The sequence below is a fragment of the Erythrolamprus reginae genome, chromosome 3, assembly GCF_031021105.1.
Source record: "Erythrolamprus reginae isolate rEryReg1 chromosome 3, rEryReg1.hap1, whole genome shotgun sequence".
NCBI lineage: Eukaryota > Metazoa > Chordata > Lepidosauria > Squamata > Dipsadidae > Erythrolamprus > Erythrolamprus reginae.
The window spans coordinates 111512574-111529265 of NC_091952.1; the positions used below are offsets into that span (position 1 = coordinate 111512574).

Sequence of the window (16692 nt, forward strand, 5' to 3'; positions counted from 1 at the left end):
GGGAGCCTTCTCTCGGTGCGTCTATCTAGGGCGACGCATGCACAGATCAAGTATTTATAGCCTTGATAGTGTTGCCACCATTCAGTTTGCTCTTCAAATATTTTTCTGGTCCTCTGGATGTACTCTTTGCTGATCACAGTTTTCACATGATCATGCTTGATATTATCCAGTTGCAAGATTCCCAAGTATCTGTAGGCTTCTGGCTGGTGGCACTTGATTGTTTGAGTATTAGGCATTTCAATGCCCTCACTTTCAGTGATTTCCCCCTTTTTCAGTGCCACTGTGGTACATTTATCCAGGCCAAACTCCATGCTCATGTCATTGCTGAAGATTCGCACAGTGTTGGTTAGTGACTGTATCTCAGTTTCTGATTTTCCGTATAATTTCAGGTCATCCATATACAGTAGATGTGAAATTTTTGGTGAATTCCTAGCAGTTTGGTAGCCTAGGTTTGTTTTCTGTAGGATGAGTGACAGCGGGATTATAGCGATGATGAATAGCAATGGGGACAAAGAGTCCTCCTGGAAGATGCCCCTTCTGATGTTGATCAGTCCATAGTTAATAATCAGTCCATTATCATCATCATCGTTATTATTATTATTATTATTATTATTAATATCAATGCACATTATTATTATTAAAATCTATGCACATTTTGACTACAGCAACAAAAATATAGTCTTACAAATCACTGAACATAATAGATCCACTTTATTCTGTGTTGGGCAGATCTCCCTTTCAGTATTAGTCTATATAGCAAAGCATTTTAAGAAAGTTTCAAATAAATGGACAGATTCAGAGAAGTCCTATGAAGTGAGATTGAAGAAACTGGAAATGTTTGTTCTTGAGAAGAGCAGACTTTGGGTCACGACACAATTTCATTTTTCGTTTATCCAAAATCATATAACATCAGTATGAGTAACAGAGTAATGGGTGTAGGTTACAAAAGGGAACATTCTGATTGAAAAAAAATTCTAATTGTAAAAGCAGTAAACTATAATCAATTACACAGACAGACAATGGATTCACTTCTACTGGGTATTTTCTACCAAGAGGCAGATGATCATCTGTCAAGGAAGCTATAATTTGGATTAAGCCAGACATTGGACTGGATGTCTGGACTTCCAACTATGTTTTATGTTTTAACTCGGGTATTCAAGGACTGGCTTACAACTCCTAAGCTTCCTAAATTCCAGTTGCTCCTCTGTATTATTGCTTTTGGGATGAATGAGCAGGTCCCTAGAGCTTCTAAATCATCTTGGAAAGGTATTGCGCACTTTCTTCTAATGTCCAGGATGAAAACTGACCAAGTTTAAAGGAAGAAATTAAAAACACATGGAAACAAACTAAGGTGCTTTTCAGTACTAATGAAAGTGAAAATGAAATCAAAGACAAATGTTCTGGCTAAGCTCAATTTTCAGTATGCAGAGGCCATGGCTGAGATGTGGGCAAGAGAGAGGATTTCTGTCACTTATCATCAGTGATATAATAGACAGTATGCAATAGATATCAGTTACAGATAATCTCTACTCATATTTTAAAGGTTATTTTCTTATAAAATGATAAGAAATGGGGAGGGGGAAGATGCTCAAAGCTTAATGCACATCTGAAAAAAAATGTTATTTATAGTAACATTTTATTGATGTTCCCTGCTGTTTGCAGATATTCAGCCTTTTAATTTCTGTCTTTATTTCATTTTCAAATGTGTACATTTCTCCCCTGCCAATTTTGGAAAGAAGGGGGAGAGCGGAAGAGAAATGGACTTGTGTTTCCTTCTTGATTAGTATTCTAATAATAACCAGACTTCTTCTCTTTACTTAAGCAAGAATGGAAAATAAAGCATTTGCTTCAAGGACTACAAATGTTTTATCAATGTCTTCATTTCCTTGATGCTTGGCAAACTGACGCCACAAATAGATTTTTCCACTATAAATAGGTAACTATTGCCATGTAATTACAATTATCACACTTTTATCTAGAAAAAGGAGAAACCCCCACAATTGCAGAACTCAATTCCTTCAAAAGTGTCAGTATCCAAACCAGTTATAACTTCTGGAAGAGTAATAAAATATTCTTCTTTTTCCCCACACTTAAAGGATAGAATTCATTTTGATTGTTAATTTTAATAGTGAGATTTTGTTTTATTGTTAGTCATTTGTGTGATCTTAGAAGACAGAAGAAAAACCGGATAAAGATTTTGAACTGTCAAAAAATAATTTTTTGTAATGTGAAAGCATGAACTGATCCTAGGACTAATTATAGATTTTTTTTAGCATAGTCATTTTGTGTTCCCATTAGTATAGTATTAGGTTCAGATTATTCAAGCAGTATCTAATACTATAAGGAAACATTAAGGCTGCACTTTATTTGTTTTATATTTATAATAAAACAGTGTGTTAATTAGTATTGGACCATCCTACCGAATTAGAGTTATATATCTTTTGATTTATAAACAATTAAGTTTCTAAATTGGCTAAAATGAAAAGAAATACTGTATCTTAAAATGTTATTTTTATAAGAAAAAGCAGAAATTAACATGAATGGATTTAATTCATAAAAGTGGAAAGTAATTGACATATTCATTTTTTATACTGAACTGCAAAGGCTTTTTGAAAAGTACATTGGAGTTGATAATATTATGAGCAGATCCAATTAAATCAATAAAGCCTATGCCCATTACAGTCAATTTGTATCAGAATTCTTCTCAGAAAACTGGACTGGAGAAAATAAACAGATATAACAAGGATACAGAAACTTCTGATTTATTATAGAAAAGGTAAGACGCATGTGTATCTCCATTTTTCAACCGGGACTACATACCAGGTCGCCCATGCAACAGCCCACTACTGATTGTAACCCACATTCAAATTGTTGTACTTCTTTCTCCCAGTGATTGTATTTGAAGGAAGCGAAGTGTTGTTTTTTAAAGACTAGAATGGACCATTTGTATCTGTTCCTTCTTTTGGTAATGTCAAGATATAGACTCAAGCTATTTCTTTTAAGTGTGTGAGAAATGATTCCCATACCCATCACAGCTATTTCATTTTATCTACTCTGAATATAACTAATGGTAGGTCCAACACATTACCAACTGAATTCTTTTTTTAAACAAATCATAAATGACAACATGTAGATAATTTTATGCACGATCTTAGGAAATTCAGTCTTTTTAAAAACAAACAAACAAATCAGCATGCTGAATTGTTCTACATTTGTTAATATAATATATACATCCGTGATGGTGAACCTATGGCACATGTGCCCAAAGTGGCACACAGAACCATCTCTCCAGGCACGCCAGCTATCGCCCATTGCTCTTCCAGGTTACGGGGTCAGTTGGTTTTTGCATGTGTATGCATGCCAGAAACCAGAAGACCGCGCACACTGGAAACCAGAACCTCAGCTTCCTGGCATACATATGTGGACTGGGGAACTGCCCTTCTGGTTTCTGATGTTCCTGTGTGTGAGCACCAGGGAGATGCTTTTCCAGTTTCCAGCGCTGAGTGCTTCTGTTTCAGCACTCGGTGCCAAAATGTTTCACCAACACTGATAAAAGAGTCCTTCGGGATTGGGCGGCATAGAAGTTGAATAAATAAATAAATAAATAGTATAATATATATAATGCTATTTCCCACCTCTAACTCATCTTTGAAAACATTTATCAGTGGCTCCTTGTTTTCCCTTTATTTCAAACTCTTTCATGATCTCATAGAAATCAAGCTAATAGGATTCTGCTGCAAAATACTGTACAACTGAGATTATTATTATTTACTTTATTAATTTGATTTTTTAATGCCGCCCTTCTCCTTAGACTCAGGGCGGCTTACAACATGTTAGCAATAGCACTTTTTAACAGAGCCAGCATATTGCCCCCACAATCCAGGTCCTCATTTTACCCACCTCGGAAGGATGGAAGGCTGAGTCAACCTTGAGTCGGTGTTGAGATTTGAACCACTGACCTACAGATCTACAGTCAGCTTCAGTGGCTTGCAGTATAGCACTCTACCTGCTGCGCCACCCCGGCTCTTAACATAAATGCACATAAAATGGAAATAAAATAAAGATGGCATGTAAGACATCAAATAGGAATAGCACATGAGAACGATGGTGATAGTGGGATCCCTTCCCAACTACTGCAGAAAAACCCAGGGTCTCATCTCATGTGATTTCATTGTACTACTGCTCCACTATTGGCTATCAAAAGGTAGCCTGCCCTTGGTTTACATGGAGAAAATACCTTGATGCTCTTCTTGTAAGCACCTTTTGCTACCACCTTCCTCAAGAGTTTCAAATCGTACTTGGTAATAGTAATAAATAAGAGTCATAAGTAGAGAAAAAAGACATTTCATATTATTTTAAAGAAAAATAAATTAAAAATATGTAAGTGGTCAGGAAGAACACTATTATTTATTGATCAATATGGGGTTCTTACATTCCAATGTCCAGGAACCAATGAATCTCACCAACTCTTGCACTTAACTAAAAGGATGCTGTTTCACTTGTGCTTATCAAAAAGTAACATCTTCCTTTCCCTATGTTAGAAGATATGGTTTGCATCAACTGGGGAAAAATACTTTGGAAAAAATAAATGTTGAAAAGCCTAGAATAGGATCAACATCTCCAGACTGTACTAGATAAAAAAGGAAAACAATTGTTAAAAAACTACTATGAGTTTAAAAAAAATCCCCCGTTTTGCTTTTTACTTGCTTTTCTATAAATACAGGACTGTGTATATATGAAGAGTTAATTTACATCCTCCCTGAAAAGTAATTTACACCACTAGAGGGCAGTCTCGTAATTTTGTGCAGCCTATACAGTATTTTCTATTTTTAATTAAAAGATATGCAGGCTGCAATATAGATGGATCATAATTGACAAGGAAAGACAAAAGATTGTCTCTTCAAACAAAAACTAACAGAGCCAAGCACATCTATGGATTATGCCTTCTTTTGTCTAAAACAATGTGCTAATTGACTAAATTTACCTTTTTTTAAAACGAGAAATCTTAAGCTAAAACAGGCTCCCAAACTGTCGATTCAACACTGCTCACTGTTACTCTGCATGACATCTGTCACATACAATATTTTATTCACATTACTTAAATAGCTAGATAGAGCTCAATGGTGCCCTAGCATTGTGTAGAATTTTCCTGAAAAAGGCCAAAACAGAGGAAAAAGAGAAATGCTGGGTGCCTGAACTTCAATATGATTCAACGTGCTCCGCTGACTCTCATTCTCTGGAAAGCAAACAGAGTATTTCTTCATTTCAGAAAAATAATGATGTTCAATTTTTGCTTTGAATCTATTGCATGCAACCTTCAATTCACAATAGGACTGAATGTTGCCAAGACTGAGCCCTATTTGCTCAGTTTATTCCATCTTGACAGACAGAACAGGACACAACTTATACCGTATTTCTGAGGTTGGGAATGGTGGGGGGTGGAAAAAGCACAAATGGGGCTCTCCTCTGTAGGGGACTGCCTGCTTTCAGGAAACAGTCCACCTGTCAGCTTAAGGAGGCTCGCAACCACAGCGAAGACAGGGTTGCAGAGCCAAGTGGTTTGCATTGGTTCAAAGACATTCCATAATTTGATTATGCATATGATTAATTCAAAAGCACCTGGAAATGTTTATTCAGCGCAGCCGCATTAAAAAAAATAGTAGTAAAGCAACATACACAAGCACTTCAACCACATTTTCTAATAGCTTCTATACCACCAAGTAGATTTTGCTAACGTTTATTTTAAGTTAACATATTTTACATAGCTTATAAGAACATCCCCTGGAGTTTTATTCCAGCGACAAATTATATTGCCTATACAATATAGCAAAAAAGAATTCACTTTCAATAAAGATAGTGGGATTTCTGAAAAAAAAAAACCTGTATTTTGTACAAAAGGATTTTTTTTAAAAAAAAATAGTCTTGGAAGTAATTGTATACAGTACATATACACACATTTCACTAAAAACAAGGAAGCATAGCTAATTCTTCTTTGTAACATATATTCCTAGCAATGTTACACACGATGCTACCAAATGTGTGACAAAAATGTATAAGCCAGTATCTTTTTAAAACATGAAAGGCTTCATTTAAAATAGGTCACAACTATAGCCGAAGATGATGTTCAGGATAACTAGCACATCCTCAAATATATCTGCCTTTGTTCTGTCTGAAATATTTACTTTTAAGCAATGCTGTGGAAATGGACCTGCATTTTAAAAGATCCATCTAGCTGATGCATCTATGGATACTCAAGAAAATCATCCCAAACTCCAATAATCTTTTTTACAATGTAAGACATTTCTACAGGCTCCATTAAAAAAAGGAAGGCAAAAATTAAAAGGAAGGAAAGGCAAAGTGGGAGAAAACTGTTGATATGTGAAAAATCCTGTCATTTGCTTTCTGTTTCCTATTTTTTATTTTAAAAAATATATTCTGTTCAATCTAAGTTAATGTGAAGGGGAGAGGGATCATTATTTAACCATGAAGGGATGAAAGGGTTAACTGCAAAATACACGTCAAGATTTTAATAAGGATTAATAATAAAAAGCCTCAGCCTGCCGCTTTCACTAGATTTTGTTGTGGTGGCTTTTCCCTTGCTTAGGGCAATCCATCTGTTAATTTTGACTTGCAATGCAGTTAAGCTCTTCCTCCTTATTCTCCCTCTCCCGCCTCTGCACACCCACAACCAAACAGACTAGAATAGCTATGAGGAGGCTGGCACATGTCTTACAGAAATAGAACAATTCTTTTCAGAATCTCTGAGGTGAAGATCAGTTGTGCTGTCATGGTGTGGGATCTCTTTCCCTGTTGCACGCAGAACACCAATCTGCTGTACGTACAATGGAGGAGTCGGTACAACGAAACCCTTGGCAATACCGTTATTTATGCTTATTTTATGTGCATGTGTAAAATCTATGCATATTTTAATGCACTGGGGTTTTTTTGAGCTCTAGCACTGAATGGGCGAAATGGAAAATAAAAAAAAAAGCAGTTGATCTTGGCTGTGACAGAGATTAGTAAATATTCATTGTTAACAACTGATCTGCACTCTGACCAATGCCAATATTCTCACTGGGCCAAACTAGCCTTGTTTTCAATAAAAGCAGTGAAGTACCCTCTCCCTTGAGCCCTGTTAGACTGACGCTGCAGTTGGAACTGTCATCTTCACACAAAAGCAAAGGGGCTGGGCTTTACAAATGCAAAGCCTAATTGGGAGATCTCCATGTCTGTACCCTTGACATTTATTTAAACCTCATCAAAAAAATAGGAAATAACCAAACTAATTAGCAGACTGGCATACAAACTATTATTTGTTGGGGTAGAAAGCATATTCATACTCAGCTCTAGAAAACCACAATATTACTAATGACAATATAAAAAAAAAACCCCAGCATTAATACGATATTCCAGTAGGAAGATGAGTTTGATATTTATGCACTGTTTTATAAGGGCAACATACCGGCCCTAAATTACTAATATATATTTAATTTGAACAAACATAAAGGGAGAAATATTGAGTCTTAAAATCCAATTGCAGAGTCAGGGCTACATGGAAAAATGTACAGTACTGTATGTATTTTTATAGAATCTGCATAGTTAAATTTTGCAGTAGAACTATTAAAATGTGGCTGAATAGAATTCGACATTAGGATAAGTGGCATAAATACATTAATTAGTAATTGATATATGCAATAGAATAAGCAGATCATTTAACTAGCTACTGGAGATTTCCAGACTTTAGTTTTCAGTACAAAATTCATATCAAGGAATTCAAGGTCACCAATGTTATTTGAGATTTATCAATACAGCTTATTACTTTAGCAGTATAATCATTAGCTAGTCACTAAAATCTGAGTAGTTTTTATAAAGGATCTGGCATATTCTGATCTAATCTACAGATTGCTCACAACTCACCCATATCAACCCATATTATTCTGGAAGTATTTTGCTCTCACAGTATTAATGTCATATGCACTGGTTCCATTATTAAACAATTAATTATTAAAGTGCCAGAAACAGACTGGAAAATAGATAAATAACTTTTCATGGATATAAGGGATATATAGAAATAAATCCATGTGAAAATCCAAATTAAACCTAGAAATTGTTCCTTATGTCTATAGAAGACAGCTATATATTTAAAATATACAATTTGCCATTTCCGTTTATACAACATAGTGAACTTGTGCTAGAAATGGCATGCTAGTTGTCACAATGCTTAAAAGTGTTAACTATACATCTGTACTTTTTACGTGCATTATTTGCTTTCTTCAGTTTTCAATATTTTACATTTTTATAGAATTAGATTTCTGGAAAACATGATATAGTGTTCCCTCGATTTTTGCGGGTTCAAACTTTGCGAATAGCCTATACCACAGTTTTTCAAAAAATATTAATTAAAAAATACTTTGTGGTTTTTTTCCTATACCACGTTTTTTTCCACCCGATGACGTCATATGTCATCACCAAACTAATAATTTTTGCAAATAAATAACAAAAAAAATAATTAGTTAATAAATAATTATGTTTATAAATATCAGGATCATTAAGTGTCTTATTCAATGGTGAGTACCAGTAATAATGGTGAGTAAATGGTTGTTAAGGGAATGGGAAATGGTAATTTAGGGGTTTAAAGTGTTAAGGGATGGCTTGTGATACTGTCCATAGCCAAAAATGGTGTATTTACTTCTGCATCTCTACTTGGCAGAAATTCGACTTTCGCGGGCGGTCTCGGAACGCATCCCCCGCGGAAATCGAGGGAACAGTGTATTGTATTTTTACTGACACCAAGAAAACTACAGATGCAGAAGTCTATCACTAAGGAATGTTTTAGAAACAAAAAGTTTTACAGTAGATATAAACAACTTATTTAGTTAAAATTCTAATATGTCTACATTTGAGTTTGTTGTTTTTGGACTAAGAATTCGATAGGAAGCTATACCTGCTCTACTTGTCATTGAACCTAATCTCACACTCTAATCCTACAGGAATTTTGCAGATATTCTAAACATGTACAGTATATGTGAATGCAGTATTTACCAAATTTTAGAAATTCATGTTAATATTGCATTGGAATTACCCTTAATATAAATACTTGCTACAAATGATGTAAGACAACCTTCCGCGTCCTAAGCAAATACAATTCTAGTCTTTACAGAGCAAACACTTCTTTAAAAGCACATAGTAATTAGATAAATTACATTTTCATTGCAGTTTCTTTTATATATTTGTTTGTTTAAATTTGCATGCTGCCCAACTCTGAAAGCCAACTCTATTATTAAACAATTGATTCACCTTTATTCATAAGATGAATGTCAGCTTGGATACATTTGAGGTAGGCAGGGTTCTAATGACTTGTAGTAGGCAGTGTGTGTGTGTGCGTTTTAAGCAACGTTTTGTGGACCACTGGGCACATTTGCAATTTTGAGAACATCTCTCAATGACTATAAAAGAGTAATCTATTTATTTTTCAATGCATTAACAGAAGAAAACAGGTGAGAGTGTTTCTAACAATGCTTTATAACATCTCTATTACTTTTGCCTACTTATTGAGCTTGTAGACAAAATTTAAAATTATCTACTATTTTTATTTTCTAGACTTGTCTATTTAACTCATGTGAGACACTTACATTCATGTAAATAAAAATAATGCTAAAACATGTTTTGCTTTGGAGAAAGCCAGATTCTCATTATATGTTTTATAAGCAGTGGTCAGAGAACAAGGATCAACAGAAGATTCACAATGTTTATTACTACTGTACATTCCCCATCTTGATTAACAAATAGCTTGTGTTTCTTAACAACATTCAAAGGGAGAACATTTTTAATTACCTGTGCAAGTCGCCTTTTTTCTGTGTTCTCTCTTGGAGAATTATGAAAGGTACAGAATGGACCATATTGTGAAAAACCTGAGCTACACATTCCAAGGCCATCTTCTCTTTCCTACAGAGAAAATTAAGACTGAAAAACGTTTGCGACTACACATTTCTATATCAAGTTAAACACATACACACCATTAAAACATTTGTCACCTAAAAGATTTAAATGCTGGAGTAACAACTATCATATAATTTTTAAATATGATGAAGCTATAAAGTATAACAAAATTCCTTTCATACACTTGAGCCTTAATACCTGAAGAGAAAGTGAAATAGTGCTCAAACTACTTGATTTAAAAATGAATATTGGAGATAAACATATAATACACTGAATATATGGAGTCTTGATATGATGCCTCTCATACTTTTAAATCATATGCTTGGAAGGCTTAGGGGGCTAAAATAATGACACCATTTACTGTACCACTGAAACCTAAACAGACAACTATTCCTGCTGAATTATATTTCTCTGGTAAAAGTCACTTGCCTTAAATTCTCAGCTAGAAGCAAAGGCTTCAATTGTGACATCAAAGTAATCAGCTTTATGAAAACATACATCCTGTTAATAGATCTTTGAAGACTTCTGTTTTTTTCATGATAAATATGCAAACAATAAAGGGATTATTCAAGTAGATGCACAGAATGACAGAGAGTTGCCAGAGGGCTTGTTATAAAAAATGCATTGTTGAACAAAGGGCTAAGCATATTTCAAAAGTCATTAAAAACACAAATCTTGTGGGATTCATAAGGTATATACTTCAAACTGAAGTAAGAAACAAGGTAAGAAAGTACAAATTTTGCCACATACCTTGTGTTTCAACTTACTCTTCACCTCTTTTATTCCCTGTTTTGCATGATTTTTTGCCTGGGGGAAAGAAGAGGATAGGGAAAAAACTAACTGTCTCTGCAAAACAAGGGTTTAATACTGCCCTAGATGAAGTCAAGTAAAATTTAAAATTAAAACTTTTGCATTATGTGGTATTATAAAAAGAAATCACTTTGTTAATTTCATATCAGATTGCTAACAAGGTTTGCATTAGGTAGGCATTAATGGCTAAAGGGTGCATTAAGAGATGGATTGTGGCAGAGGGATAATTGTGTTATCAAAACAGATTCTTTAAATTGGTACTTCTTTAATGTAACATTCTTGTGAAATGGTGTATCTGTAGAAATAAACTGTTAGTTTGTCCACAAGTTGAATAGGAAAAAAGCTCAGGCAATATTATTTCACTCTAGATCTTTTTATATGCAGAGCTATGTCAAAGTGTTGTGTTCTTCATAGTTACTATTATTAGATTTACACTAAAGTTTCATGCCACCTGTTCACATCAGCCTGAATAAAAATGACAATTATAGTTCACTTTTTATAACAGTGAAATAATCATTCTAGAGGCAAAATAATTGTAAAGTGTGGTTTTTCTTTCAGGAGCAATTCTAACTTTAAAGAGGAACAAATAGTATTTCAATTCACTTTATTATTCAACTTCAAATTCTTGCAACTCATTTTTCATACAACTACAATAGTTGGTTATTTTTCTATCCAAACTAAAAGCTAAATTAAAGCTAATCAAGCTATTGTTGCTATTTCCAATAAATCCATTACGTACGAGATTATGAAATTGTCTTTATATTTGTGAACTATTCTCCTTACCACCTAAACTAAATAGAAAATGCACCTAAATACAAATCTAACTTAGAATGAACTATACAGGAAAAATAACCAGCAGACAATGACTCACGCATGAATTTTAACCCCCTTGTACTATACTCACCAAACCTCTGCAACTCCCCAAATTCCCACAAACTGCATTGCTAAGCTCTGTTTTCTCTCCTAACTCATATTCCTTGTAGCGTGTAAAGGCAAAAAATGGGCGATAGGGGCATTGTATATTTTAAAAATGTTTGGATGCAGCGTAGATAATCATATCCTCTAACTGCACATTCAGCTATAAAGGGTCTATAATCTTCATTCTTTTCAGCAAACTAGTTTACAGTTTAACAGTATGGTATACATAGATTTATTTATTTATTCAATTTTTATGCCGCCATTCTCCTTAGACTCAGGGCGGCTTACAACATGTTAGCAATAGCACTTTTTAACAGAGACAGTATATTGCCCCCAAAATCCAGGTCCTCATTTTACCCACCTTGGAAGGATGGAAGGCTTAGTCAACCTTGAGCTGGTGATGAGATTTGAACCGCTGACCTACATATCTACAGTCAGCTTCAGTGACCTGCAGTACAGCACTCTACCTGCTGCGCCACTCTGTCTCTTATTGAATGTCACCCAATAGAAAGCATGAAGTTTTCTCCACCAAGTACATATTAGAGGTTCGACTACTGTAACGCTCTCTACATGGGGCTACCATTCAAGAGTGTTCGGAAACTTCAGATCGTGCAGAATGCAGCTGCGAGAGCAATAATGGGCTTCCCTAGGTATGCCCATGTTACACCAACACTCCGCAGTCTGCATTGGTTGCCGATCAGTTTCCGGTCACAATTCAAAGTGTTGGTTATGACCTATAAAGCCCTTCATGGCATCGGACCAGAATATCTCCGGGACCGCCTTTTGCTGCACGAATCCCAGTGACCAGTTAGGTCCCACAGAGTTGGCCTTCTCCGGCTCCTTTCGACTAAACAATGTCATCTGGTGGGACCCAGGGGAAGAGTCTTCTCTGTGGTGGCTCTGACCCTCTGGAACCAGCTCCCCCCGGAGATTAGGATTGCCCCCACCCTCCTTGCCTTTCGTAAACTTCTTAAAACTCACCTCTGCCATCAGGCATGGAGGAATTGAGACATTTTCCCCAGGCCTATATAATTTATGTATGGTATGTTTCTGTGTATGTCTTGTTTTTAAATAAGGGGTTTGTATATATTTTTAAAATATATTAGATTTGTTATTGTACATTGTTTTTATTATTGCTGTGAGCTGCCTCGAGTCTACGGAGAGGGGGGGCATACAAATCTTAATAATAATAATAATAATAATAATAATAATAATAATAATAATAATAATAATAAATATGCAGGTGTCAATGGACTTCAGTATTGTGTGAGAATTATATATTCAGGTATGTATAGTATGTATGTATGTTTAGTTGGAGTATGTACAAGGCAATCTCCATCATTAATTGCCTATGTGAGAATACTATGATAATCACTATACTTGATTTTCCACTGGCATCTGGATAGTATGTCTTTGAAGCCATTATTTTATCTATTTTATCTTTGAAGATATTATTTTATCTTCACATTTCTGCAAAGTCATGACAGGGCAGCAAGATGGAAACTAGGAACTAAAGTGGTCCTTATTAAACCAGTGGAAATGCCCAGAAGATGATACCAATGGGACAATATATAGGCAATTTTTCCAGGATTCTTTTCAAAAATTTAAGTCAGCAGTGAATACAGGAATAGATTCATCATTACAAGATTATAATGATCAAAATAAGATAGAAACCCAGTGGTGAGAAAAGAGAGCAATTTTTTTTACTATTCCATTAAACAACCGTATATAAGTTATAAATGAACATATGAATTCACAGTACTTTTAATGTATTTATCTGAAATATGGCTTCAGTGTGATTTTCAATGATGTAAATTTAAAAATTCTCTTTTGAAAATGAAAGTAAGAAACCAATTCACTTATTTATGATTGAAGCTCAAAGGAAGAAAGTAATTTTCAGACATCTCCATGATTTTGGTTCTCAGTGTTTCTTCACACATAGCATCTTCCCAACACTAAGATAATTTTCATGTATTAAGGAAACAGGTTGTAGTGTGATGTACTGATTAAAATGTTGGAATAGCATCAGGGAGACTAAGGTTTAAATTCACCAATCAGATAGCTCTTCAGTGCTGTATCCAGATTATATCCATCTGGAACAATCTCAGGGACAAAGTTTGATATTACTACAGTACTCACAAGATAATATAAAGTCACTTATAATGTTTAGATTCACTACACTCTGATTCAAGTTTAGAATAGTGTGGTCCATTAACTGGACCTTAGATGTGTTGCTAAATAAAATTGCTAGTGCATATCCTTAAGCAATACATAGAAGAAAACTCAGTTATTTGTTAATGTGCACAAATTCACACTGATCCCTCGTTCAACAAAAATACTCTTTCCATTAAATTGTTAGTCACTGTTTTACAATTTGTTGGCCAATCCTTTGAACCATTATTGGCATAATAAAATTATTACTTTAAAGACAGTTTCTTGCAAATCAAGAACTCTGTCTTGGATCATTTAACTGTGAATCAAATTCCCTTTTATCAAACTCAAATCAATATTCCAAACCTTGGTTTGACAACTCTAAGCCTTAGCCAAGGCCACGGTAATATTTATTCATCAAAGAATACAAAAGGAATTGAAAGAGGAAAAAAACAAAGTCACTCACTAATGAATTAGCCTAGATTTCAACAAGTACAAAATAGTTAACCATGTGTTCTGGTGTCTTGTCTTTTGCTCATCAGTCAAATCCAGCTTTAGTGTCGACAACATAGTCTTCCTAGGGACCAAATATTTTCGTGATTTAATGAAAGGTCCATTTATTGGTAACTTTCATAGGCCTCTATTATCTGATCCATTCCTAAATGACCCTCAATTTTATAAACATATATTCAAAAATTAATTTATTTGGTAAACCCTAAGGTAAAGAGATACAATCTCTTACAATTATTAAAAATAATTTCTAACTGATAGGCTTCTGCATTATTTTGTTCACTGCTATTAACAAGCATGGGGGAACTGAGACATCTCCCCCGGGCATATACAATTTATAAATGGTATGTTTGTATGCATGTGTGTTTAGAAAATGGGGTCTTTTAAATATTTTTAAACAGTAATTTAGATTTGTTGTACATTGTTTTTTCACTATGTTGTGAGCCGCCCCGAGTCTGCGGAGTGGGGCGGCATACAAATCTAAATAATAAAATAAATAAGTAAATAAACTCATTATTAGTTCCCAAAGGTGGGTGAACTCTGTAACCCCTAATATATAGTATATAAGAAAGGGGGGGGGGTTAGAAAGAAAGATAACAGACACAATCCTGTTAACAATTAGTCAATGAGCCTTTTGCCAATAATTGGCAATTGTTATGCTAGATTTATCTATTACAAACTTTTAGACTGGATGAACCTGGAAAACATCTTGCTCTCCAAATAGGCAGGTTTGAGCACTCGTAAAAGCATCCTTATGTTGCTTTGATTGAAATTCTGTTCCTCACTGAAGATATTAGAAGAAATTAGTCACCATACCCATTGACTATCACCTTTTCAGGCTGATAATTTTTAATATTAGAATACTGTTACAGAAATTTGAATTTTAAATTTAAATTGTCTACCGTGGATCTTACAATTTTATTAAGGGGTCCCTAAGGGGGTGTGCATAAGCGTACCAGCATGCTTACCACCCCTGTCCTACTGTACCTGTTTGTGTTTGTATGTACTCGTTTTATGTGTTTTACTTCTTTACATCCATTTATTTGTGTCATTTTTCATGTGTCCTGTTTCCTTGCACTTGTTGATAAATGAATAAATGAATGAATGAATGAAAAAATAAATGAAAAAATAAATAAATGGTGGTTATGATGACCTCTCCACATTTTCCCTACTTTTAAAAGGAGATAAACAGAGATTTATTTATTAATTAGTTTAGTTTAGTTTAATCAGATTTGTATGCCGCCCCTCTCCGCAGACTCGGGGCGGCTCACAGCAATAGCAATACAATGTAAGACAAATCCAATATTTAAATTAATTTAAAAAACACCACAAATTAAAACCAATCATACACACTAGCTTACCATGCATAAATTTTATAAGCCTAGGGGGGGGGGGAACATGTCAATTCCCCCATGCCTGACGACAGAGGTGGGTTTCAAGGAGCTTACAAAAGGCTAGGAGGGTGGGGGCAACTCTGATATCTGGGGGGAGTTGGTTCCAAAGGGTCGGGGCTGCCACAGAGAAGGCTCTTCCCCTGGGTCCCGCCAAACGACATTGTTTAGTTGACGGGACCCGGAGAAGGCCAACTCTGTGGGACCTAACTGGTCACTGGGATTCGTGCGGCAGAAGGCGGTCCCGGAGATATTCTGGTCCAGTGCCATGAAGGGCTTTATAGGTCATAACCAACACTTTGAATTGTGACCGGAAACTGATCGGCAACCAATGCAGACTGCGGAGTGTTGGTGTGACATGGGCATATTTAGGAAAGCCCATGATAGCTCTCGCAGCTGTATTCTGCACGATCTGAAGTTTCCGAACACTTTTCAAAGGTAGCCCCATGTAGAGAGCATTACAGTAGTCGAGCCTCGAGGTGATGAGGGCATGAGTGACTGTGAGCAGTGACTCCCGGTCCAAATAGGGCCGCAACTGGTGCATCAGGCGAACCTGGGCAAACGCCCCCCTCGCCACAGCTGAAAGATGTTTCTCTAATGTGAGCTGTGGATCGAGGAGGACGCCGAAGTTGCGAACCCTCTCTGAGGGGGTTAGTGACTCCCCCCCCCAGGGTGATGGACGGACAGATGGAATTGTCCTTGGGAGGCAAAACCCACAGCCACTCCGTCTTATCCGGGTTGAGCTTGAGTCTGTTGACACCCATCCAGACCCCAACAGCCTCCAGGCACCGGCACATTACTTTTAATTTCTATATTAATGACACCATTATGACCCTTTTTAAGCTGGAACTTCATTCTACTAAGCTGGAACTTCATTTTACAATTCTAGCTAGTTAATCTATCTCTGTTTGTCTTTATGTAGATGATGTAACTATTTTATATGTAACTTAAGTGGGCCTTTGCAGTTGCCAAG

At 35.6% G+C, this 16692-nt stretch overlaps 1 protein-coding gene across 1 annotated transcript in view; it reads right to left on the bottom strand.

Moving 5' to 3' along the window:
- The window catches only part of DENND1B (DENN domain containing 1B), a 234348-nt gene that overhangs the window by 30123 nt on the left and 187533 nt on the right, over nucleotides 1-16692 (bottom strand). Inside the window, exons 18-19 of the mRNA XM_070746382.1 lie at nucleotides 10690-10746; nucleotides 9835-9945 (exon numbers count right to left, since the gene is read on the bottom strand). Coding sequence (XP_070602483.1) covers nucleotides 9835-9945; nucleotides 10690-10746 — 168 coding nt within the window. The remainder of the gene's footprint in view (nucleotides 1-9834; nucleotides 9946-10689; nucleotides 10747-16692) is intronic.